The following is a 27,926-nucleotide window of genomic DNA, read 5'->3' on the forward strand; positions in this document are numbered from 1 at the left end:
AGTGACTTGCCCAGGGTCACACAACTAGGAAGTGTTAAGTGTCTGAGACCAGATTCAATTCGTCTGAGACCAGATTCAATTCAAGAATTCAGATGAATTCAAGGCTGGTGCTCTATCCACTGTGCCACCTAGCTGCCCCTATAAGGTTTTTTCTTACAGAATAATAGTATTCCATTATAATCAAATACCACAACTTGTTCTGTCATTCCCCAAGTGATGGGCATCCTCTTTGTTCTTTTCTTTTTTTCTGGTAGTGGTACTGCTAGATTAAAGAGTGTGAAATATTTTTTAGCTCTTGGGGCTGAGTTGCAAATTGTTCTCCAGAATGGTTGAATCAGTTCACAACTTTACCATTCATGTCTATTTTCCACATTCCCTCTAGTATTTGTCATTTTACTTTTCAGTCATACTTCCTAATCTGATAGGTATGAAGGTAGTACTCCATAGTTATTTTAATTTGAATCTTTGGGTTTATCAAACACTGGATTCTTATGGTTTTCTACTACTATGTAAAGTCTGAAGCTTTTGCTCCAGAATGTTTGTGGCCTAAAGATGTTTGAGGCTCAAGGAAATTACTCCATGACACTGGAAAGTGAGAGGATTATGTAGAGTGTGTGTGTGTGTGTGTGTGTGTGTGTGTGTGTGTGTGTGTGTGTGTGTGTGTGTGTGTGTGTGTGTTTTAACCTTTTTGGTTCTAGAAGTCATGGACCATGCAAACAGTTGAAATTGCTTCATTTTTGCCATGTAATTTTTATTTTGGACAAATTTGAGAGGATGTAGGAATCAGAAAAAATGTCTAATCTACCATCTTTTGCTCACATGACTTTGAAGTTCTGGCATGTTGAATGAGTAGTGTTGGCAGAAAGGTGTTAGGACACTGGGACATTAAAATTCTAGTTCTTTAGTACTTTGTAGCAATGACTTAAAATGAAGATGACAAGCTTCTCTGAGTCTCATCTTCCTCATTTGCTAAATCATATAATAGTCATTAATTAACTAATACCTACTATGCCAGGCACTTGAATAAAAAATTTAAAAGGAAGAAGATAGCCCTTGCTCTGGATGAGTTCACAATCTAATGAGGGGAACCAATGTGCCAACTGCTATGTATAGACAAGCTATAAACAGGACAAATGAGAACAAAATTATCAGGAGGATAGAAGGATCAAATGCTTTCTGTAGAAGATGGAATTTTATCTGGGACTTAAAGGAATTCAAGGAAGCCAAGAGATTTGTACAAAGACATTTTCAGACATGGGGAAGATAGCCAATGAAAATCTCTTAGAGCAAAGAAGGCTGGCATTGTTGGATCCACCTGAGTGTTTGGGAGGATGTGATATTATATTAGAAAATTGGCAAGATAGATACAGGACCCAGATTATCAAGAACTTTAAATGCCAGGCAAAAGCTTTAATATTTGATTCTCAAAGTATTAGGAAGCCCCTGGAGTTTGAAGGAGATGGGGCAGTGTGTATGATATGATTATTATACCATTACCTTAGGAAGATCACTTTGTCAACAGAGTGGAAGATGGAGATAAAAATACTCGGTGCTACCCTTTTTTTCCCTCTGTAATATTTCTGGGTGATCTCACAACTCCCATGGTGTCAACTACTGTATCTATGCATATCCAACCTTAGTCTGTTTTAGAAGTTCTGCTTTTCCCTCCCACCTTAAAATCGCTGACTACCCAAACCATATCCATTTTGTGAGAATAATCTTTATGTTCATCAATGATATTCTTCTTGAAGGAAGAGTATTGTTAGTTGGGGATAGGCAGGTTTTGGTATTTCACAGTAGACATCTTTGATATCAGAGATGGGAAAGATTATACCATGTGTTTTAATTGTTGATTATTAAATAGCAGTTGGTTTAATAGAATACAGTCCTTTGAAATAATTTTGCTTATATTCCAGGTGTCCAGGTTCATTAGCATTTATTATCAAAGCTCATGACTGCCTGCATTATGCATTTGTTCTTCATACATTCACTTATTGACTTTCAGTTTGCCATGCACCCATTAATTTAATCTAATTTATCTTCACATTACTGCAAATATTACTGGATTTCTGCTTGGTATTTTTCCACTAGCATCTTATTAGTCATGTTTTTGGTCTGTTAGTCACAAGTGTAGGTTCCAAAAACCTATCTTTTGCAGTAGGTTAAAAAAAAGTTATATTAATTTTTCTTACATATAGTTATGCCCACATACAAAGACTTGATTTTTCCTTTATTCAGCTTCACTTCATTAATTCATTGGATTAGTTCTGAGAATTACTTAAATTGCCTAATTTCAGGGTTTATGTTTTCATATAGTTACATGCTATTTTCCCAAGCACTTAGCAAAACCCAGACTGACAAGCCCATGAAGTTAAAAGTCACTTAATTCAATTGACTTCCATGTTGCTTTTGATTTTAAGTGCTTTTTTGTTTTTGATCTCTAGCAGTATAACTTTTATGGTTTGTTTTGGGGAAAGGCAGTAGCCCCCCAAAAAAAGGTATTTCATTTCTTATGAAGTTTTATGAAAGTGATGATAAAGAGGGTGATTTGCTCAGAAAAGTTGGATAATCAATCCCTGAATCACATAGCTTTTATTTGCTGTAAAAATAGTATTTGAGTACAATGGAATTTATTCTGTGGACATTATAGACAGTCTTTATGTTAATACCAAATTTCTTTGCTTTTTTTCCTTATAGGTTAGATGAAATAAATAGCTAACAGTTCTTCCACTAAAGTCCTACTGTGTTGCCTTATCTTGTCTTGGAGGTGGAATCCTGAGCATTTAAAAGCTATGCCTTTGAAATGTAAGCTTTTTGAGTTCCTACCAAGTAGAAAAGGTTTTAAGAGTGGATTCAACATGTAACATGGGCAAGTATGTTACATAATTGGAGAACCAACCTAAATAAGTTCAGAAAACTTCTTCATCAAAAAGTTAGTTGCCAAGTGATGAATTTTTTTCAGCTACTGCATCTTTGAAAAATGGCTACTAAGTAGGTATAGAAGGATTGTATTCAACTTTAGTAGAGGGAGGAATTATATAGATCATGAAAAGCTGAAATAAAAAGCTGAAAAGTAATATTCTTTAACATACTTTTTTTTTTTAAGCACTTTTGAACCAGTTGGACACATACATCAAAACAATTTTTAACAGGTGATTTTGGAGGAAGAATTGGGTTATATGTTCTCTATATAGTCCAAGTAGAAACATTAGCTTTCCTGTGTTAGCATTTCTGAACCCCAAATAAGGGCTCAGTAAATGAACAAAAATTCAGGATGAATAGAACAGTACAAACTTTTAATACATTCCTGTGGGAAGCAGGAATGAAACTCAGGATTAACTCACCAGTTTTAAGAAGCAAAACCATAACCTTTTATACTTTATCCTCTTCACAAAGTCCTTCCCTCAATCTCTCCATTGGTTGGGGTAATGAGGTTAACATTCTTTTCTGATCCTCCTGCAATATACACCCCTTAATATGTGTCCTCCCCCTTCTCTCCCCCCCCCCCCCCAGTTGCATACATTGCAAGATTTTAGTTCCTCCTGGGAAGAAGTTAAATCTTATGAAGCTAGATAAGTCATGACCTTTGACCTGCTTTCAGGTTTTGTTTTGTTTTAATAATTAAATAGGTTTGTCTAGTTTTACCTAGATTTCTTGATTTCCTCTTCTAGATATCTTCTGGGTCCAAACTTCCAGTTTTCCTTTGGTATGGGAAAATAACTACTGTTTTTCACACATAACTTCATTTTTCCAACTAAAATAAAGTCAGGAACATTTTCTGCAGTGCTATCACCTTAAATAAGGGATACAATGGGGGAGGTACAAGAAAGTTATCTCCTTTCCTCTCACTACACTTAAATTGTCGTCCCATATCTTCATCCTTGTAGAATTTTTTATGGATTGTAACAGTCATCAACAGACTAACATTTCCTATTCAAAGGACAGAAGAAAGAGGATTATGTGTAACCATGAATCTACCATTGTATAAGTTGGAGCACATGTGTATAAAAATAAAAGTTAACATGTAAATATCAACATTGCTCTTCATTATGTCCTTTTCTGAACTTCTCTTTTGTTACTGTTTCATTGACACTTTAATGTTGGTTGGTTGGTTTTTTGCTTTTTGTTTCTTCTTCTTTTTTTTTTTTTTTTTCCGGTCATCATCTTTACAGTTCTACTCACAATACCTCACCTTAATAAAATTTTATTTTGCAAATAGGCATAGTCCAGCAAAAAGCAAATCTTTTTTGTATTGTTCAGGTCCAAAAATATACATTTCATTTTCTACCTCTAGTCCATTAACTATTAAAATGTAAGTTCCCTGAGGGCAGACATTTGCATTGTTTTCATGTTCTTGACTCCTAGTATAGTGAATGTTACAGAATAATTATTTAATAAATGCCCATAGGACCACAAATTCTAAGCTGTGGGGGTGGGGGGAAACCTGAAGATCAAATTGTCCAAACTTTTCGTGTTTGGCTTTTTTTGTGTGTGTTTGTAACGATATTTTTGTGTTTCCTAGTATTAATAGGGAGTAGATTCAGAGAACTGGGAAAGCATGGTTATGCCATATTTGAGATACCCCATATATGTTACCAGTCTTTTGGAATTTTGGTTGGTGGTTGCAGTGATTTGTTAAATCTTTCAAGAGTTATTTTCTTTTACATGATTGTTATTAGTATAAATTATTTTGGTTTTGCTTGCTTTGATTTATATTAATGTAAATTATTGGTTTTGCTTGCTTTGGTCTGATTAGTTCACCTAAGCATTCCCAGGTTTCTCTGAATCTGTTAATTTGCTATTTCTTGCCAGATTCTTAAAGTTGCCACATCCAGAGAAAAGGACCATTACTATACTTATTTTTTCAGCCATTTCCCATTTAATGGGGAGTCATTTGTCTTGATTTTTACAGCATAGAATTTGGGGAGTATAATTCCAAATTATTTTCCAGAGTCACTGAACCATTTTACAGGTTCAATAGCAGTACAGTTTCATGTCTGTCCTCCCACACAATCCTTCCAATGAGTTTTTTTTTTTCCTTTATCAGACTGACTCCTTGAAAGAGTTAGCTGTACTCTATCTTATTTTTTCCTCATTTTAAAAAAAATTTAAGCCTTCTGTACTCTGATTTCTGGCCACCTTAATCAGTTAAAATTTCTCTCTCCAGAGTTAGCCATTGGTTATTTAATTGCCAAATAGCATTTTACACTGTTTACTACCCATTCCTGTCTTCTGGATTTTTGTGACCCTGTTCTTTTCCTACATCTCCTCCTGCCTGCTTGACCTCTCCTCATTCACCTTTACTAGACCATCATCGATGGCATTCCCTATAATATAACTTTGAGGATGCTAAGTTCTGGGTCCCTTCTCCTTTCTTTATAACCAGATGTCCATAGTAGACTATATCAATAAGCCAGGAATATTATGTAGGCACTTCAAACTCCTTGTGCCCAAAACAGTTTATTACCTTTTTCTTCTAAACTTAATCTCTCTGAACTTAACTGCTTTGATGCCATCTTTGTTTTTTTACACTTTGCCTTTCTCCTCCACCCTTACACATCCATTCAATGTCTAAATCATATTGTTTAGACTTACTTATTTCTCATAGATCCCCTTCGCTTACTACCCTAGTTGAGACCTTAATTTCCTCTTGCTTGCGCTAATGATAGAGCCTCCTAATTGGTCTGCCTGCCTCAAGTCTTCACTCCAACTTTCCATTACATAATTGACAAAGCACTTTTCTTTTTAGTCATTCATTCATCCACTTAATTATTTTAAAAAAGCATTTTTAAAGAACTTTATTATGGGGGGAATTAAAAAAAAAGGACATAATCTGTATTAGATTGTTTGCTGTCTCAGAGGGTGTAGAGGAAGATAAAATTTGAAACTCATTTCTCCCCTCTACTTTTGCCTGTCTTTTCTACTCATTGAGAAGATAAACTGTATATTAATTATACATGTAAAGCCATGCAAAATATTACTTGTATTAGCTGCTTTGTAGAAAACACTAAAACACTAAGAAAAATAAAGTGTGAAAAAATGTGCTTAAAAGAATATCAATTCTTTCTCTGGATCATCATAAGCCCTTTGACATTATCTTGTGTTTTGATCAGAGTAGCAAAGTCTTTCATAGTTCATTATTACAGTATTGACTGTTACTGTGTACAATGTTCTGCTTCTCTTCACTTTGCATCTCTTCCTATGTCTTCTCAAGTTTTTCTGAAACCATCCTGCTAAATATTTCTTATAGCACAGTAGAATTCAGTCATAATCATACAATGCAGCTTGATCAACTATTCCCTAATTGATAAGCATAAGCACCTCCTTAATTTCCAAATCTTTGCTTTCACAAAAAAGAACATATATATATATTACGATTTTTTTTGTTGTTGTTTAACTACTTGCTTCCCCCATTTCTTTGTCAAAGGAAGGTCTGATTATGTCATTCTTTAACTTTAAGTGCTGCCCATTTTCCTTTTAAAGCTTTCCAGAGCCTGGCCTGATTTCACCCTTCAAGCTTCATCAGAGTCTGAGGGGAAAAAACTTGAAGGTCATCTTATTAAAAACTTGTTATTTATAAAGGCTTATGGTTCCTAGTATTAATAGGGAGTGGATTTATTAGTACTGTAGTACATACAGGCTTTCATTTTAATATAATAAAAAAATAGCTTATTTTCATAGGCAGTTTAAAGTTTCTTTTTGGAAAAACACACCAAACCTGTGAGGGTTATTATCTCCATTTTACCAATGATGAAATTTAAGTCCAGTGAATTTAAATGACTTAACTCATGATCACAAAGCTTGTAAGTGTAAGAGACATTATTAATAATAATAGCCAGCATTTATGTATGTGCCAGACATTGTGCTTTATGGATAACGTGGCCCACAAAAATCATTTGGAATAGGCATTATGATCCCCATTTTGATACTCAGTGCATCATTGACCAGTTCATCTGCCCAGGACAGGCCAAGTGGGTTCAACAGAATGGCATTGTGTTGCTATTGTCTCGTGCCCTGGAAGGAATGGTAAGCATTTTTCTCTCCACTGGCACTGTGTCAATGAGCTGCCTCTCTATTCAAATTTAGGTGTTGCTGACCTAATATCCACAGATTTATACTCCTCCTATACTTGTTTGAAATAATATTCAATATCATTCCAGTAATAGTAGGACCTGTAATTTCATCAATGTAAGGAACCTTCAAATGAGAAAATTCCTTCTACAAATGCAGGGCATCACTTTCTCTGTAATTTATGATCTTTAAACTCTTTTGTTTTCCAGAGCATTTAAAAAACTTCCTCAGGATCACACAGCCAATACAATATCTAATGTATCAGAAGAAGGGCTCTAACCCAGGTCTTCCTAGTTTCAAGCCTGGCTCTGTGTCTTATGATAGTAATGCTAGTTCATTGGTTTGTAAATTCCTTTCAGTGATGGCCAAGGGGTTCATATTAGAAATTCTTTAATGGCAACTTAAGCACTAATTGCCCACTTGTTAGAAATATACTTTTCCTTTGTGACAATTAACATATACCTATTTGGAGCATTATAAGTTCTTTTTCTTTTTTTCTGCACTTATTTGAAACTATTGTGACCTTGAGTGGTTGTGCTGTGGTTACATTAAACTCTAGTCCCCTTGCATTGTCTTCTTAGTTTCTCAAGTTATCAAATTGTTTAGAGTGCAAACCAATAAGGGCTAAGTTTTTTAAAAGTTGTGCCATCAAAATTAAATCTATATATGTTTATTACATTATGTTAAACTTCCACATTGTAACTCATTTCATTAAAAATATTTAACATTCAACAAATTTGTAAATAAATTAAAGCTAAATCTTAAAGATAATAGAAAGCATATGAGCTCTTGTTGGGTTACTTATTTCTAGAGTATGTGCTTCAATATTTAAAGTTATTTTATAATTGAAGTGCTATAATTCTGTATTTTTATAATTAGGACTTTTTTGCTGCATTGTAATTAACATAAATATTAATTTGGACTACTATGTGTACTACATTAATTTTCCCTGGCAGTTCACAATACAATTTTTGTTGTTGAGAAAGGTTCATAAGCTATGATAGTATTTAAAATGAACTTTTTTTTTTTTTTTTAAACATTTCCAAGGAATTCCCCAATATTTGCTGAAGTTCTCTCCTTTTAGATGAGTTAAGATGTTAGTGTCTTTATTTCAGATGCATATATCTTTTGGCATTTCTAAGTTTGAAAGATCATCCCCCCCGGCATGTTATCATGGGGAAAACTTTTGAATACTTTTATTCTAGTTGATACAATTACTCTTCTAGCTTCTGTTTTAGTCTGTTTTAGTATCTACAAATGGCCTTATAAATGGCCCTAAAGACATTGATTTCCCAGGGGCAAAGCAAAATAATTATAAGAGATTGTTATTTTTATTCTGTTATTTCTTTTCTATTTGCAGCAGTCTTGTCCTTATGGGTTAGGAGGTTGCACTTGAAAGCATGTATGAGAATAACATTATAAATTGTGGACCAATTTGGAGAGATCAGATTTAACTGCCTTCAGGATTTAATGCTTAACGTTTCCTAGAATCAGCATTTTTTTCATCCCTGTTAATCAACAAATATAAGGAAGAACTATACTATACTATACTATAGAGCCTTGCAGTTCTTCCTTATAAGTATTCTGCAAAGATGCTTCTCAAAGAGCTTCAGTTTAGTCCATGGGTTTGAATACAGGGTTAAATTCTTAAAATGAGATTGCTTTGAAAGGAATACACACACACACACACACACGCGCACACACACACACACACACAATTGTATCAAATGATTGTTTAAAGTTACCTTTTGTGAAAAAAAGTCGTGATAGTTCTCAAAAAGTCATAGATAAATGAATTTAATGCTATATAAAAATAAAGGACTGTTTTTCGTTTTTCGTTTTTCTTTTATTTCTAAGTTGTGGCTTCATCCTGAAAGTCCCAGTAAAGAAATTTCTCTCCCCTGAAGAGACCTCTATTAGTTAACCACCTATTGGTTAAGTAACATGCCCATTGTCATACAATGATACATACATTGTCAACAGATCTTCATTAGCCATTTGCCTTGTGCTAAGGCACTAGGAATATAAAAATATAAATGATACCATCCTTGTTTTAAAGGATTTTAGGGTCTAATGGGGGAAATAAACATGTATGAGCTTGAATGAAAATTCAGTAATGAAGAATAAAAGAATGGTTGAATGAGAGAAAACTTTTGAGAGAAAAGATCAGCAATATCAAAGGCTACAGAGATGAAGATGGATGTGAATTGAGAAAAGACCATTAAGATTTGGCAGTTAAGAGATTACTGATAATTTTGGTTTCAGTTTATTGAGATCAAAAGCCATATTGTGGAGGGTCAAGATAAGTGAGAAGGAAGAAAAAGGCCTCTAATATAGCTAGATGCCTTTCTTAAGTTTAATCAAGAAAGGCTGGAGAGAGAAGTATAGAAATGATTTGATTTGAGATGTTTTTTTTTGTTTTTGTTTTTGTTTTTTAAGGTCAGAGGAAGACTGATTATTTTTTGTAGGCAGCAGGGAGAAAATAGTAATGATTAGCATATTAGTATTGGGAAGACTTAGAGATGTGTTAAAGTTCATTTCTTGCAGTATCCAGCCTTTTGGGTGATGGTAATATTGCAGTATTTTTACCATCATTTTACCATGCTCTATCCACTGCATCACCTAACTGCCCCAAGTTTTTTTTTTTTTTTTTTTTTTTTTTTTTTTTTTTTATTTTTAATTTTATTTTATAATTATAACATTTTTTGACAGTACATATGCATGGGTAATTTTTTACAACATTATCCCTTGCACTTACTTCTATTCAGATTTTTTCCCTTCCTCCCCCAACCCCCTCCCCCAGATGGCAAGCATTCTTATATATGTTAAATATATTACAGTATAATTTAGATACAATATATGTGTGTAGAACCGAATTTTTTGTTGCACAGGAAGAATTGGATTCAGAAGGTAAAAATAACAGTTTACATTCATTTCCCAGTGTTCCTTTTCTGGATGTAGCTGGTTCTGTTCATCATTAATCAATTGGAATTGGATTAGTTCTTCTCTATGTTGAAGAAATCCACTTCCATCAGCATACATCCTCGTACAGTATCATTGTTGAAGTGTATAATGATCTTCTGGTTCTGCTCGTTTCACTCAGCATCAGTTGATGTAAGTCTCTCCAAGCCTCTCTGTATTTCTCCTGTTGGTCATTTCTTATAGAACAATAATATTCCATAACATTCATATACCATAGTTTACCCAACCATTCTCCAATTGATGGACATCCATTCATCTTCCAGCTTCTAGCCACTATGAAAAGGGCTGCCACAAACATTTTGGCACATACAGGACCCTTTCCCTTCTCTAGTAGTTCCTTGGGGTATAAGCCCAGTAGTAGTATGGCTGGGTCAAAGGGTATGCACATTTTGATAACTTTTTGGCATAATTCCAGATTGCTCTCCAGAATGGTTGGATTCTTTCACAACTCCACCAACAATGCATCAGTGTCCCAGTTTTCCCACAGCCCCTCCAACATTCATCGTTATTTGTTCCTGTCATCTTAGCCAATCTGACAGGTGTGTAATGATACCTCAGAGTTGTCTTAATTTGCATTTCTCTGATCAATAGTGATTTGGAACACTCTTTCATATGAGTGGAAATAGTTTTAATTTCATCATCTGAAAATTGTCTGTTCATATCCTTTGACCATTTATCAATTGGAGAATGGCTTGATTTCTTATAAATTAAAGTCAATTCTCTGTATATTTTGGAGATGAGGCCTTTATCAGAACCTTTAACTGTAAAAATTTTTTCCCAATTTGTTACTTCCCTTCTAATCTTGTTTGCATTAGTTTTGTTTGTGCAGAAACTTTTTAATTTGGTGTAATCAAAATGTTCTATTTTGTGATCAATAATGGTCTCTAGTTCTCCCTTGGACACAAACTCCTTCCTCCTCCACAAGTCTGAGAGGTAAACCATCCCATGTTCCTCCAATTTATTTATGATTTCGTTCTTTATGCCTAAATCTTGGACCCATTTTGATCTTATCTTAGTATGTGGTGTTAAATGTGGGTCCATGCCTAGTTTCTGCCATACTAATTTCCAGTTTTCCCAGCAGTTTTTGTCAAATAATGAATTCTTATCCCAAAATTTGGGATCTTTGGGTTTGTCAAAGATTAGATTGCTATTTTTATTCACTATCTTGTCCTGTGAACCTAACCTATGCCACTGATCAACTAGTCTATTTCTTAGCCAATACCAAATGGTTTTGGTGACTGTTGCTGTATAATATAGCTTTAAATCAGGTACACTTAGACCACCTTCCTCTGACTTTTTTTTCATTAGTTCCCTTGCAATTCTCGACCTTTTATTCTTCCATATGAATTTTGTTGTTATTTTTTCTAGGTCATTAAAATAGTTTCTTGGGAGTCTGATTGGTATAGCACTAAATAAATAGATTAGTTTGGGGAGTATTGTCATCTTTATTATATTCGCTCGGCCTATCCAAGAACATTGAATGTCTTTCCAATTATTTAAATCTGACTTTATTTTTGTGGCAAGTGTTTTGTAATTTTGCTCATATAATTCCTGACTCTCCTTTGGTAGATATATTCCCAAATATTTGATACTATCGACTGTTATTTTGAATGGAATTTCTCTTTGTATCTCTTGCTGTTGGATTGTGTTGGTAATGTATAAAAATCCTGAGGATTTATGTGGATTTATTTTGTATCCTGCGACTTTGCTAAAATTCTGAATTATTTCTAATAGCTTTTTAGCAGAGTCTTTGGGGTTCTCATGTCATCTGCGAAAAGTGACAATTTGATTTCTTCATTTCCTACTCTAATTCCTTGGATCTCTTTCTCGGCTCTTATTGCCGAGGCTAGAGTTTCTAGTACTATATTGAATAGTAATGGTGATAGTGGGCAACCTTGTTTCACTCCTGATCTTACAGGGAAAGGTTCTAGTTTATCACCATTACATATGATGTTTACTGAAGGTTTTAAATATATGCTCCTTATTATTTTAAGGAATAGTCCATTTATTCCTATACTCTCAAGCGTTTTTAGTAGGAATGGATGTTGGATTTTATCAAATGCCTTTTCTGCATCTATTGAGATGATCATATGGTTTTTATTAATTTGATTATTAATATGGTCAATTATACTAATAGTTTTCCTAATATTAAACCAGCCCTGCATTCCTGGTATAAATCCCACTTGGTCATAGTGTATTATCCTGGGGATGATTTTCTGAAGTCTATTTGCTAATATCTTATTTAAGATTTTAGCATCAATATTCATTAAGGAAATTGGTCTATAGTTTTCTTTCTCAGTTTTCGATCTACCTGGTTTAGGTATCAGTACCATGTCTGTGTCATAGAAGGAATTTGGTAGGACTCCTTCAATCCCTATTTTTTCAAATAGTTTATATAGCATTGGAGTTAGTTGTTCTTTAAATGTTTGGTAGAATTCACCTGTAAATCCATCTGGTCCTGGGGACTTTTTCTTAGGAAGTTGGTTAATAGCTTGGTCTATTTCTTTTTCTGAGATGGGACTATTTAGACTACTTACTTCTTCCTCTGTTAATCTGGGCAAGCTATATTTTTGAAGGTATTCTTCCATTTCATTTAAGTTATCGAATTTATCGGCATAAAGTTGAGCAAAGTAGCTCCTAACTATTGTTCTAATTTCCTCTTCATTAGTGGTGAGTTCACCCTTTTCATTTTCAAGACTATCAATTTGCTTTTTCTCTTTCCTTTTTTTAATCAGGTTTACTAAGGGTTTGTCTATTTTGTTGGTTTTTTCATAAAACCAACTCTCAGTTTTATTAATTAATTCAATAATTTTTTTACTTTCAATTTTATTAATCTCACCTTTTATTTTTTGAATTTCAAGTTTTGTGTTTGTCTGGGGGTTTTTAATTTGTTCCTTTTCTAGCAATTTTAGTTGTAAATCCAATTCGTTGGCCCTCTCTTTCTCTATTTTATGCAGGTAGGCCTGTAGAGATATAAAACTTCCCCTAATTACTGCTTTGGCTGTATCCCACACATTTTGGTATGATGTCTCATTATTGTCATTTTCTTGGGTGAAGTTATTAATTATGTCAATGATTTGCTGTTTTACCCAATCATTCTTTAGTATAAGATTATTTAGTTTCCAATTATTTTTTGGTCTATTTTCCCCTGGCTTTTTATTAAATGTTATTTTGATTGCATTATGGTCTGAAAAGGATGCATTTACTATTTCTGCCTTACTGCATTTGATTTTGAGATTTTTATGCCCTAGTATATGATCAATTTTTGTATAGGTTCCATGAACTGCTGAGAAGAAAGTATATTCCTTTCTGTCTCCATTTAGCTTTCGCCAAAGATCTATCATATCAAACTTTTCTAGTATTCTATTTACCTCTTTGACTTCTTTCTTATTTATTTTGTGGTTTGATTTATCTAATTCTGAGAGTGCAAGGTTGAGATCTCCCGCTATTATAGTTTTGCTATCTATTTCCTCTTGCAGCTCTCTTAATTTCTCTTTTAAGAATTTAGATGCTGCACCACTTGGTGCATACATGTTTAATATTGATACTGCTTCACTATTGATGCTTCCCTTTAGCAGGATATAATGCCCTTCCTTATCTCTTTTAATTAGATCAATTTTTGTTTTTGCTTGATCTGAGATGAGGATGGCTACTCCTGCTTTTTTGGTTTTGCCTGAAGCATAATAGATTCTGCTCCACCCTTTTACTTTTAGTTTGAATGTCTCATCCTGTTTCAGGTGTGTTTCCTGTAAACAACATATAGTAGGATTCTGACTCTTAATCCAGTCTGCTAACTGCTTCCTCTTTATGAGGCAGTTTGCCCCATTCACATTTATGGTTAGAAGGACTAATTCTATATTGCTTGCCATCCTATTAACCCCTGCTTATGCTTTTCCCCTTTCCTTCCCTTTTACCCTCCTATCCAGTATTAAACTGGTAAACACCACTTGCTTTTCACAGCCCTCCCTTTTTAGGATCCCTCCCCCACCTTAAAGATCCTCCCCTTATTTTACCCCTTTTCCTCGAAATTACTGTATTCCCTTCCCCTTAGCTTACTCCTTCCCTTTCACTTTTCAATGAAGTGGAAGAAGTTTCACCATAAATTGAATATGTCTATTGATACACGCTATGTTCATCTCCCTCCTTTCTTTCTCTCAGATATAATAGGTTACCTTTGCCTCTTCATGAGATGTAGTACCACCACTTTACACTTTTTTATGATATAATCTCCTTTCCACCTCTAGTTTCTAAGACAAATTGTACATATGTTCTTTACATATTTTTTTGACAGAAGTATAGTTCTCAAGATTTCTTTTTACCTTTTTTAGAAGTCTCTTGAGTTCTGTATTTGAAGATCAAACCTCTTATGTAGGTCTGGTTTTTTCATCAAAAATAGATGGAATTCATTTATTTCGTTAAATGTCCATCTTCTTCCCTGGAAAACGATGCTCATTCTTGCTGGGTAAGTTATTCTTGGCTGCATACCAAGTTCCTTAGCCTTTCGGAATATCATGTTCCAGGCCCTGCGTTCTTTTAATGTGGATGCTGCTAGATCCTGTGTTATCCTTATTGTGGATCCTCCATATCTGAATTGTTTTTTTCTAGCAGCTTCCAATATCTTTTCCTTTGTCTGATGGTTCTTGAACTTGGCCACTATATTTCTTGGCGTTTTGATTTTAGGGTCCCTTTCAGTAAGTGATCGATGAATTTTCTCAATGTCTATTTTACCCTCTGTTTCCAAAACGTCTGGGCAGTTCTCTTTGATAATTTCCTCGAAAATGGTGTCCAAGCTCTTTTTTTCCTCCCATTTTTCAGGGAGTCCGATTATTCTCAAATTGTCTCTCCTGGATCTGTTTTCCAGGTCTGTTGTCTTTCTGGTAAGGTACTTGACAGTCTTTTCAATTGTTTCATTTCTCTGGTTTTGCTTGACTCCCTCTTGGTTTCTCCTTGAGTCATTCATTTCTACTTGTTCCAGTCTAATTTTCAATGATGTATTTTCTTCACTCACTTTTTTTATATCTCTTTGTAATTGTCCAATTGAGTTTTTATCTTCTATTGAATTTTTTTCCATTTTATCCATTTTATTTTTTAGAGAGCTGATTTCTTTTTCCAGCTCTCTAATCCTGTTTTCCTTGGAGTTGTTTATCTTTTCCAGCTCACTAATCCTGTTTTCCTTGGAGTTGTTTACCTTTTCCAGCTCACTAATCTTGTTTCTCAATGATTTGATTTCTTTATCCATTCTGTCTTTGAATGCATGGGATGACTTCTCCAGGCTCTCTTGCCAAGCTTCCCTTTCCTTTTCCCATTTCTCTTCCAGCTCTCTTGTGAGAGCCTTTTTGATTTCCTCTATGAGGTTCTTTTGTATTGAGGAGCAGCTTATATCCCTCCCAGGGGATACATCTGGGGACATTCTGTTCCTAGTCTCCTCAGCATTTGAAGTCTGCTCCCTCTCCACACAGAAGCTGTCAATGGTTAGAGCCCTTTTGAATTTTTTGTTCATTTTGTCAGAGTAGGAATCAAAGAAAACAAACTGACAAGAGAAACAATTGGTCTGTATTGCGGGGGATAGGGCTGGATGGTATTAATGGGCTTCCTCTACAGACTGGGGGTAGGGCAGCAGAGAGCCACTAACAGAACAGCAATGACTGTACTGAGTCTGCGCTCTGAGGCTCTGAGAACGCACCGAGTCAGTCCAGGTGGGGGTTGGGGGTGGCCGGGCTCTGAGAGACGCTGGCTTTCTGGGGTTTTAATCTTCACCTCCGGTGTTTACACCCTCTCTGCTGCTCCTGGCTTGCTGCCAAGACGGAGTATCCACACTGGGGCAAAAGCCCTTTCGCAGAAACGGCAGAGATCGTACTCCTCCCCCTCCGGTCTGAGCTGTGTGTGCTGCCTGTCTTGCTCTGGCTGTCTGCCCTCAGTCTGCGCCCAGTCTGATTGACCCTCCCCCGAGCAAACACAGACCTTTTCTGGCGACTTTCAAGGATGTCTTCTCTTGGTGATAATTTGTGGATTTCTTTCTGGGTCAAGCATTAAGTCAGAGGCTTGTCATGAAGTAAGTTCTGAGAGAAAACGAGGAGCTCAAGCAGCTGTCTGCCTCCACACCGCCATCTTGGCCGGAAGTCTTATTCTCAACTGCCCCAAGTTAATAGTTTCTTAAAAGCAATCTACTTTGGGGGCAGCTAGGTGGGGCAGTGGATAGAGCACCAGCCCTGAATTCAGGAGGACCTGAGTTCAAATCTGGTCTCAGACACTTAACACTTCCTAGCTGTGTGACCCTGGACAAGTCACTTAACCCCAGCCTCAGGGGAAAAAAAGAGAGAAATGCAATCTACTTTGCTTTTATATGTCTGTGCAGCTGTGGTCCTAGCTTGTCCAATCTGGAGATTTATATGATGCCTTTCTAATACTGTATCAGATTTTTGTAGCTGCTTTACAGAAATTTTTACAAATTCATTTGGAGGAATTAAAGATTTAGAAGAGCAAGAGAATTAATTTTGAAAAGGTAGAAATGAATGAGAAATAGCATTTACAAATTTTAAACTTAGCCTGATCATCAAGGTCTTTTAACAGTGGTTAAAAATCACTAAGTATTTCACTGAAATAGACTAGATAGGGGATAATCAGAATTAATGGGTTTCAGCTCCACCTTTGATAAATTCCAAACATGTAACATAAAACATGTAAATAATTACTTACTAATAAACTGCTGGGAATACTGGAACACATTGGAAAAAATTCAGCTTAGATTTAACACTTTGTATCACATCTATAATATATTTCATTGTGAATAAATGACCTGAATGTTAAAGATTTTTTTAAAAAGAAGAGAATCACTATATATAAAAATAAAGGTAAATGTATTTTGAATAATTAGAGGCAATTATAAAAAAGATAAAACTGATAACTGACTATATGAAATTTAAAAGCTTCTCCAAAAATTAATGCCTTTAAGTAAGAATTAAATGAATTAAAATCTTTGTTTTAAATTTCTTAGATAAATGTGACATACAAAATTTGTATGTGTATGGGTTCTTTTTCTCTCCCTCCTCCTATTACCACTTCCTTCTTATTCTACCTTTTCTATTTCTCCCTTCTCCTTTTCATTCCCTCTTTGTCCTCTCATTATTAGTAACCATATGAGAGAATGTTCTAAATCAGTAATAAGAGAAATTAATATCAAACCGAGTTTTCTTCTCATGCTCAATATATATTGACATGCATGAAGAATGATGGCAGTATTCACTGATTGGAGGGTTGGAGAAGTAAGCACAATTAGTGTATTGCTGGTAAGTAAACCAGTATAAGCAGATTGGAATGCAATTTGAAATAATGCAATAAAACAACCAAATTATATCCTGCTGAAGTAGAGATCCTATGACTAGCCTATACCCCAAAGAGATCATTGATAAAAAAGGGAAGTCTCCATATGTTCCAAAAAAAGGTTTAAGTAAACTATTTTTATAGATAATAATAATGTTAGTGTTAAGTAAAATATGTGCCCTTCTATTGGGACATGATGGCACAAATTGAATTTGAATGCAGTAGCATATTACTGTGCTGTGAGACAAATTATACCAAACAGGTGAAAAGCATGAATTCTAGATATGTTTGAATGATACTTTTCATAATTTATAATGTGGCTTTCATTTTGCAGATTTACTTTTACATTTAAGATTTACTTCAGAAATGATTTGTGCAGGCTGTACTCAGATTTATCCTTTAAAAATTATGTAAGATGACTGTTTTCTCTACTAGAAGTTTTTCTTTTGTTTTACCTCTAGATTCGATCTTATTTTAAAATTATTCTGACCTCCCAAGTCTTAGAGCACTGGATGTGAATGAATGATTAATAAGCTTATAATCTGAAAATAAAGAATTTAATAGGACTTAAAAGTATGGTCTGAATGACCAAACACTCATCTAATGGGAATTGAATAGATTTTTTTTAACTTTTAAACTGTAACAGTATTAAAATAATTTCTTCAAGATTAGGTCTGTTATATGTATTTAAATGTCTTTTATTTAAAACAAATATACTAGTTCATATGTGGTTATACTAGTAATTCATCATCAACAAAGTATTTGTGAATTTATTTTTTCCAATAGTTATGAATTTGTATTGCTTTACTTGGATTATAAATGTTATAATTGCAAGTTTGAATCTGCCTTTAGTCACTTAATAGTGTGATTCCAGCAGAGGGTGGAATTCATTGAGGTAATACAGTACAACATCCAGAATACACTTCCTACCAAAATGATAAAAAATTTACCAAGCACATTTGTAATAATCTTTTCTCTATGCAGGGGTACCTAGTCTGCTTTAAAACTCATGAAATTTGATATTTGATGCATCTTGAGAAAAAATGCTTCAGCAATTGATGCTTTCTAAGCATCCTTTGCACTTAGCTGTTGTCTTGGTTGAGCAGTAGAGGTGTGGGGTTGGCTCGGTACCATCATCACTGAGGCTGTAGGTAGTTCTTTCCCAGCAAAGGTGGCAGTGTCTAGGACTTTGTGTTTACATGATGTTTCTTTGTTTAGTCATGTTTTCTTTCTAAAAAGTAAAAATGATGGGTGGTTTTTTTTTCTAATTTCATTTATTTTTAAACACATTGCTTTATGAATCATTTTGGAAGAGAAAAATTATGGCAAAAGGAAAAAACCATGGGAGAGAGAAAAAAAGTGAACATAATATGTTGATTTTCATTCAGTCTTCTTAGTCTTTATTTTGGATGCAGGTAGCATTTTCTGTCCAAAGTCTATTGTGATTGCTTTGGATCACTGAATTGCTGTAGAAGACTCAAGCCTTTCATAGTTCATCACCACACATTTTTACTGTTATTGGGTACAATGTATTCCTGATTCTACTTGTTTCACTCCGCATCAGTTCATATAAATCTTTCCAGACCTTTCTATAATCATTCATTTAAAGCGACCAGATTTTCAGTACATACTAAATGATCTGCAGATCTTTATATTTTGATCCCTGTTTCTAATAGTAATTCATCTAATATCTTCTGTTTTGTTAATAGTTTAGAAGTTTTGATACTATATAAAATAAAAGCAGTGAGTTTTCCTTTGGTACTCCATTACATAGATAGTTGGCAGGTTTTTTTTTTAATATTTTAAATATATTTTAAAAAATATTGTTGGGAAATAACCATATTTCTGAAATGCATATTGACTCTTACTTGAAGCTTTTTTTCCTTAAGGGATTTCCTCATGAGGGTTTTGGTTTATGCTTTATGATAATAGGTTTGGTTGTTGTTGGTTTTTTTTTTTTTTTTTTTTTTTTTGTTTTTGTCAATATATTTTTGTTTTAAAACTTTGCATATATTTTTGTAAATTTTCTCCTTCTCCTCTTCACCTCCACCCTCCTCAAGACAGCAAGCAAGTTGATATAGGTATAATACTTTTAAACTTATTTCTGTATTTATCATGTTAAGAAAAATCAGATGAAAAGAAAAAAAATCATAAGAAAACAAAAAAAAAAACCATGAAAATATTAAGCTTTGACCACATTGTTTCTATAGTTCTCTCTTTTTATGATTGATCACAATTTTCTATCCCAGATCTATTGGAATTGCCTTGTATCACTGCATTGTTGAAGAGCCACCATGTAATCTTGTTGCTGTGCATAATGTTCTCCTGATTCTCTGTTTACTTAACTCAGCATCTATTTGTGTAGGTCTTTCTAGGCTTTTCTGAAATAGGCCTGCTCATTATTTCTTATAGAAAAATAATGTTCCATTACATTCATATACTAGAATTCATTTAGCCATTCCTCAAGTGATGGGCGTCCACTCAGTTCCCAATTCCTTGCCAGTATAAAAAGAGCTGCTACAAACATTTTTGCATATGTGAGTCCCTTTCCCTTTTTTAATGTCTGGGTTATAGACCCAGTAGTGACACTGCTGGATCAAAATATGTGCCCAGCTTGAGAGCCCTTTAGGCCTAGTTTCAAATTACTCTCCATAATGGTTGGATGGAAGTTAGTACTTTGTTCGAATATTAATGGTCTATTTTCTTTTAGTATTTTTTAAAAAATCAATATCATGTTTACTTAAAGGTGTTGCATAATTTCAGTATTTGTCCTTCTGTATGAATAATTTATATTAACTTAGGGATTTTGTGTTTTTAGAAAATCTAAAATATCTGTGAAATAGTTTGAACTGATATTTTTTGGGGGAGGATAATAACTGGCAGGAGAAATTTCTGCCTATTTCTTCAGGCAGTGGTCATTTAAAATTTTTTACTTACTGATGTTTCAGTTTTGGCAGTTTGGAAGTTAGAAAATCATGCTTCAATTTGATGATCATTTGTTTTGGTCATGTGACACTTCGTAAGCCCATTTGGGGTTTCCTTGGCAGAGAGATACTGGAGTGGTTTGTTATTTCCTTGTCTAGGTAATTTTATAGGTACTAAAGCAAATGGGATTAAGTGACTTGCCCAGGATCATACAAACTGGTTTCGAGGCCAGATATGAATTCAGAAAAATGTCTACCTGATTCCAAGCCCAATGCTATATCCACTGCATCATCTATCTACCACCTTACTGTAGTTTATTGGAGGGGAGGGGGGAGAAGGGAAAATGATTGAAAGGCCAAATTTGAATTAAGGCAAATGAGATTTCCTGATTTCAGGCCTTACACTTTCTCTACCCACCATACCATTTAATTACCCATTTCAATTATATTATTCTGTTTCTATTTCCATGACATTTCTTAAATATGTCCCTTTTTGTTCATTCACAGAACTTCAGTTCAGATCCTGATCATTCAGTCCAGATCATTTCTGTTCAGACTTGGAATTGCCTTTTGATAAATCCTGTCTCATATTTGTTTCTTTCTTCTACAACTTAGCTTTTTCACTAAAATAATTTTCCTTAATACCAAGTTTCACTATATTAACCTACTCAACAAAAGTTAGTTTTAATTCCAAAATTGCTGTAAATTCAATCAAAAATAAATTCTTATGGAGTATATAACGTTATCGCTCACTACTTTTCATGCACTCTAAAATACAAACTGACTATTTTTCTATTCTAACACATTTGTATTTCCTCACTAGGCCTTAGCATTTGTTTCATATCTCTGCAGTAAATTTCCTCAGCTCAGCCTTTATGAACCCCTTATTTCTTTAAGGATTTCGGAAGCATCATTTTTATAGGTCTTTTCTTCATATCTTCAGTTTTCAGTTTTCTTTATCTTCAGTTTTCAGTAATTTCTCCTCAAAAATACCTTTTATGTTGTTTGTATATATGTATCTGTGTTTGCATGTATATTATATCTTCCAATGGAATATAACTTCCTTGAATATTAGAATTGTTTTGCTTTTACTATCACCAGGCATCAGTAGTGCTATTTTAAGTGGATCAGATAGTCATAAAAAGTGTAATGTTCACCCGTATGACTTTTGTCAAGTTACGTATTCTCTTTAGCCTCATTTTCTTTACCCGAATAATGGGGAGGATGCTAGCTTTAGGTCTTTGTAGAATTGCGTGTATCAAATTTTATATACACACTATAAATCTATGAGTGACTGTGTTAGTACTTCATTGAAACTGTACTCCTTGGTAAGTATTGTTACATACTAAATATTGTTGTGTCACTCATTTAATTTTATTTCTAGTTATTATCTTAGATTTAATTTTTCACATATCTAAATATTGTTCTTTTTTATGATGAGTATATACTGTTGAAATGTAAAAATGAAATATAAAAACTTTAGATGTTGGGATCATAAGTTTAGCTTGTTATTTTCATTTCTCTTTACATAAATATCAAAATACAGCTTATGTTACAAGTAAGCCCTTTAGAACTTGGTATATGGGGTTAACAGTTCTGTGGGATTGTTGTCATTGAGTTCTCTCTGTAAGGACCCACATAATAGAATGTGAATATTTCTATGTTTCTTTTCCAGGCACCTAGTAATAGTATAGGTTTTCTGAAATTCTTGATATTTGTATTGGGCCTGAAAATGTTTAGAAGTAATTATTTTTTAAAGGTTATTTAAGAAATCTTAAGGGAAGATGGTGAGTAGTAAATGACAAATGTTGGAAGGAACACTTGTGTAAGCACACCTTCTAAAATCTTTGCTATAATTTGCTATAGTTAAACTTTCTCTGCCATTTCCTCATCTTGGAATTTCTCTCATGGGAGTAGTAGTGTACCCCTATGGAGAGAGCTTTGCATTTGGAATTATGAACTAGATTTGATTACTGGATTCTGTGTTTTATTTTCTGTGAGCAAATCACTTTCTCTTTTGACCTCACTGTCCGTGTTTACAGAATGAGAATATTAAATGCAGGGACTTCTGACAACTCTTCCAACTATATAAATCGGTTGTCCTGTACATCAAGGTTCTTGCCTAAAAAGTATAGAGTGTTTAATAAAATTAAAGCTAATTTTTTTGTCCATGTTTTTAATTTAAGCTTAACAAAGGAATTAAAGTGATGCTTTCTTTTATCATTTAAAAACTGTTTTTTATCATTTAAAAACTGTTTACAGCTTGGTGATAGTTGTTGTGATATGGAGTGTTAATATTATTTAAATTACATTTCGATGTGATAATATTTGATTACTGAGTTTGATATCTCCTTAATATTTTAAGTCTCAAAAGTAGCTTTTATTAGTGAATTGTTTTTTAAGCCTTGAGTATAAGTCTTAAGTTGTATCATTTTTATTTAGAGCATTTAAAAGAAGGAATGGAGGGGACAGCTAAATGGCACAATGGACAAAGGGCCCTGCCCTGCCCAAGGTCTTCCTGAGTTAAAATTTGGCCTCATGCTTACTAGCTGTGTTGCCCTGAGTAAGTCACTTAACCTGTTTGCCATAATTCCTGATCTGGAAAATAAGTTAGAGAAATGACAAATCACTTTAGTAACTTTGCAAAGAAAACCCCAGATGGAGTCTAGAGAGTCTACAAAATTGACATAATAAGCACAAAGCATTTAAAATCAAAAGCTGACCACTTTAAAGTCTTCATTAATCTGCTATATATAATCTAAAATATATTACTCTCTGCTGTACTACCAAAGTGAGTTCATTTTAAAAAATTGGTGACACTGAACTCTGTGTACAGGTTTTTACACTATTTTCATTTTTTGTTACTTTATAGCAGAAGAAGATCACCAGCAAAGTTCTCTCTGAAGAGTCATAAAGTAGACAGCTCATGACTTCTGATCAGGACACTAAAGTTGTGGCTGAACCGCAGGTGCAGCAAGTACAAGAAGTCAAAGACAGTTCTCATCTAGTAAGTATAATAAGCTTTATGTAGTTTAAATAAATTAAATTTTTTGAATTTCTCCCCTTTTTGTGTAGTTTTTAATATGTTAAGAGCACATACTAATTTGGAAATAATGATACTATCAAACTGATTTTTTTGTCACTGGAAGATTTTGCTATCAGAATTTTGTGAAATTAAGAAAAAAAATAGAAATAACTATTTCCAAATGAGGGAAAAGGTAAGTGATAACTTACAAAATCTATAAAATCTCATTAGCTTTAAATTTCCTCATATTCAATGAGTCATTTTTGGTAAGAAATTTTAAAGCAATTGTTATGTATCTAAACGTTATTTTCTCTGCAAAGTAATTAAGATTACTTAATTTCAAGAAGTATTCGTTTGATAAATTATCATTTATGGGATCATATGTTAAAAGTGATATAGTATATTGAATTATTACTACATATTCTGGAAAATTAATTCCTTCACATTAAGTCTTTGTATCTTCTTTTATAACGTTTAAAGGAAATTCAGCTTATCATTTGGGATCTTCTTAAAAAGGATATTATAGTTTATTAACTTATTTCATTATATGTTTAAAAAAAGAGCTATTCCATTAATGTCATTAAGAGGGGGGCAACTTGTGGGGTTCAGGTTCTGTCTCTTAGGAATACTGTGAGATTTGTGATACTTGCTAAGCCCTTTAAGTTGTTCACTGCTCCAGAACTTACAGATGCCTGGAAATTTTCACTGGTAGAAAGAATTTCATCATTGGGGAATTTCTACCAGACTGAAATAATAGATTCCAATTCCTTCTCCTGACAAAATAGGGGTTTAAGTTAAACTGGATATATCATTTTTGTCTTAATTTTAAAATTGTTAAAATATAATTTTTTTTTTTAAAGTAACATTTTGTGTTTAACATACCCACTTACCAGATACAGAAAACACTTTAAAGAGCTGGAAGGTGACCATTCTGGAAGTCTCTAAAGAATGAAAATGTAGGGGTTTTGGGTGTGGGTGAATCCAATGAAAAGATGCTTTGAAAAGTCTGAAAAGCAACTATGATTTGCAATAATTTTTAATTTTAATTTTCTTTAAACAACTTTCAAAGTCTTCATTTTTGTACCAGTTTTTTTCTTTGTCTTTTAGTATAATCTTATATCAAAGTGAAGAACAATTCAACATATCCTATTGTATGATTCTTGTTCAGCATGGATTATTCCTTAAACTTTTATTTCTGTTATTTGAAATATACAGAAAGACCAAATTGGGGGGAAAAAAAAAACATTACTTTGTGGATATTTTAGAATTTTAGAAACATGGATCTCAAGAATAAGGATATAGTATTTTTATAGCATAAGTTTATAGTAATTACCAAATGTTTTTTGAAATTATTTTAGAATTAATTGACTAAAGCTGCGTTTTGAAATTTTGTTCCAAGGAGACTTATAGGTAGAGAGAATATATAGAATTTATTTGTTAGGAAGTAATTTATAACTGCTTCTTTCTTATAAATATTTTATAATGGTATTTTTATATTTTTATAATGGTATGGGATATTGCAGCATTGCAGCTAGAGTGCCATCTCAGAGGTTACATAATTCAGGAGTGTAAACCTGCTAGATCTTGTGTGATCCCAAATCTCTTTTTTTATGTTTGGAATTCTCAGTAGTCCTTCATTGAGGCTTTTTTTTTTTTTTTTTTTTTTTTTTTTTTTTTTTTTTAAGGAAATGGAAAATTTTTTAAAAAGTGAAAAATAACATCCCAAAGAAGAATACCTTCTATAACATAGCAAGTAATCTTTGCTGAAGACTTCCAGTGATAGGAACCATTCCATAGTTTACTGTGACAATCCGTTCCATCTTTAATGAGATCCAATTCTCATTAATATGTTATTTTTCCAATTACATGTAAAGATAGTTTTCAATATTCATTTTTGTAGAATTTCACTTTTTTTTTTTTTTTTTTTAAATTTCCTCCAGAGCAGAGTACTTATGTGGTATATCTTACACTTAAATTGTTTGTTCTTACTAGGATTCTGTTTTTGACTATTCATTCTTATCTACTTTTTTCTTAAGTGAAAATTGTTAGTCTATGATCTTTTATTCTGGTTCTCCTGTATTTGTTTTGCATTATTTTGTAAATTTCTCTTTATATTTTTATATCTTTATATTTTTATATAGTTTTTATATAGTTGTTCTTAAGTGCTATTATTTTCCATCATATTATTTTCCATCATATTAAGATTTTTGTCTTTAACCTTTGCCTACTGGATGTTTTCAAGTTTTGAGATTGCCAAATTTTTTTTTTTTTTAACTTTTTCTCTTTTAAATAGCACCAAAAGTTATATTCCTAGCAATCAAACTTTGGGTCTAAGAGTTATTATTTTGTTAGCCTTACTCTTCTATATTGTCTTTCTTGCCCCTCCCCTGCCATGGATCTGTAGTTATAAATGAATGTTCACATTTCTCTGCAAGGCTATGCACAGCTTATTTCATAGCTTTATAACTTTATTTTGCCCATTTTAATGAATGGCAGTATAGTAATTAGAAACTTTTGCACCTCCTGTGGGTGAATTGACAAAAAAGTCACTGATAATTGAAATTGAATCAACCTATTCAGATCAGAGCATATTAGAGAAGTGTGCAGGCTTCTTAAGTTTCCAAGAATTGGTCTCCACCCAAGCCTCTGTAATGAAATCTTACTGGGAATAAGACAAAAAAGAAATTAGATAACAAAAATTCTGCTTTCTCCAATAGCATATAAGAATAATCTTTGACATTCTTTTAAAAATTTTTTAAAATTTTTTTGAGTCCCAGGTTCTCTCCTTTCATCCTTTCCTATGGGGTTATTTATACATGTACATTAATGTGAAACATTTCCATATTAGGGAAGAAAGTGGACCAAAGGGGGGGGAGGGGAAAGGTACATAGCAGTATGTATTGACCAGCTTTCATATTCTATCATTTCTCTGAAGATGGATAATGTTTTTCATCATGAATCCTTTGGAATTATCATCGTATAATATTGTTGTTGTTACCGTGTACAGTGTTCTCCTGGCTCTGTTACCTTTACTCTGTATCAGTTAATGTAAGACTTAAGATTTTTCTGAAATTATCCTGCTCTTTCTTATAGCTCAGTAATATTGAATCACAATCAGATACCACAACTTGTTCAGCCATTCCCCAATTGATGGGCTCCTATTCAGTTTCCTTTGCCACCACAAAAAGCTGCAATAAACATTTTAAAAAAAATAATAAATAGGTCCTTTTCTTTTTTCTTTATGATACAAGCATAGTAATGGTATCTCTGGATCAAAGGCTATACGGTTTTATAACGCTTTCAACATAGTTCCAAATTACTTTCCAGAATGGTTAAATCAGTTCAGAACCAACAGTACATTAGTGTCCCAATTCTCCCACATTCTCTCCAGCATTTATTATTTTTTTCCTTGTCTGTCATGTTAGTCAGTCTGATAGGTGTAATAAGGTAGTATCTCCTAGTTGTTTAAATTTTGCATTTTTTTAAAAATCAGTAAGAGTTACAAACATTTTTTCATAAAAGCTATGAAATATGTTATGATTATGTTTGCAGAGAAATATGAACATTCATTTACTACTAAATTCTGCAGAGCCTATATAGTTTTGATTTCTTCATCTGGAAACTGCCTGTCATTAGAGAAATGATGTTGTAGTCTTATAAAAATAAAATTGAATGTTTCCCCCAATCTAATATAGAATAGCCACTCTGAGATCAACTACTATTGGTCATATACCTCAAAGAAAAGAAGGCAGTGACTAACTTTATATACACACATACACATACTTTCTCTCCCTCCCCCCCCTTCCTCGCCCCCTCTCTCTTTCTGTGTCTGTCTCTCTCACACACAGAATTAGAAGCTATTGAGTATACCTTAACAAATTACAGTATTTTTGCACCATGAAAAGAAAATGATGACCTGGATGGTTTCAGAGGAAATTGGGTAGATCGCTATGACATTTAGAGTAAAATGAGTAGAAATAATTGAATAATAATATTTTGAAGAAAAATAGCTAAAAGATTTGCAAATTCAAATCTATTATGGAAAAGTGATATTCAAAATGAAATCTTTTCATACACATCAAACATGGGAATTTGTTTTTCTTCATTGTACATATTTGCTATAGGGGTTTTATAACATGCAGTGGCAAGAATGATGACTTTGGACTTCTTGAATTCAGAACCTAGACAATTATATTTGTGTGACCCCTTAGTCTAGAACTCTAAAACTTTTCTCATTTATAAAATGAAAGAGTTGGATTGTATTGCCTTTATAAAGTTCCTTTTAGCTGTACATCCCTGTTCCCGTGTTGGCCCTATGATTGCTAATTTCTTTTGTATTCATTGTCTTTAGTGTGATTCTCTGTCTTCTAGTAACATATCTCTAACTGTCATAGGAAATCCAAGTGGTAACTACCTGTGATGAAAAATGTTACACATTTTTTTTGAAACCTTTTTACTTTTCTTTAGCATGCTTCCATTTTCATTTAGAAATGCCTTTAAGATAAATTTGCTTACTTGAGCATGTCAATAAAGGTGTTTTTTTTAAAAATTGGTTTTTAGCATCCTATTGCTTCTCTTTGTTTTATGAACTAGTACTGCTTATA

At 33.4% G+C, this 27,926-nt stretch overlaps 1 protein-coding gene across 3 annotated transcripts in view; it reads left to right on the forward strand.

The window, feature by feature from the left end:
• The window catches only part of LARP4B (La ribonucleoprotein 4B), a 190,298-nt gene that overhangs the window by 85,313 nt on the left and 77,059 nt on the right, over positions 1-27,926 (forward strand). For 2 of the 3 annotated variants that reach the window (XM_074267225.1, XM_074267224.1), the window contains exon 2: positions 23,170-23,304. In XM_074267225.1, the coding sequence (XP_074123326.1) occupies positions 23,224-23,304 (81 nt within the window). In that variant the 5' untranslated portion in view covers positions 23,170-23,223. The remainder of the gene's footprint in view (positions 1-23,169; positions 23,305-27,926) is intronic. The other variant, XM_074267226.1, reaches the window with a different exon arrangement.

Source organism: Sminthopsis crassicaudata, chromosome 5 (genome assembly GCF_048593235.1).
Source record: "Sminthopsis crassicaudata isolate SCR6 chromosome 5, ASM4859323v1, whole genome shotgun sequence".
Classification (NCBI taxonomy): domain Eukaryota; kingdom Metazoa; phylum Chordata; class Mammalia; order Dasyuromorphia; family Dasyuridae; genus Sminthopsis; species Sminthopsis crassicaudata.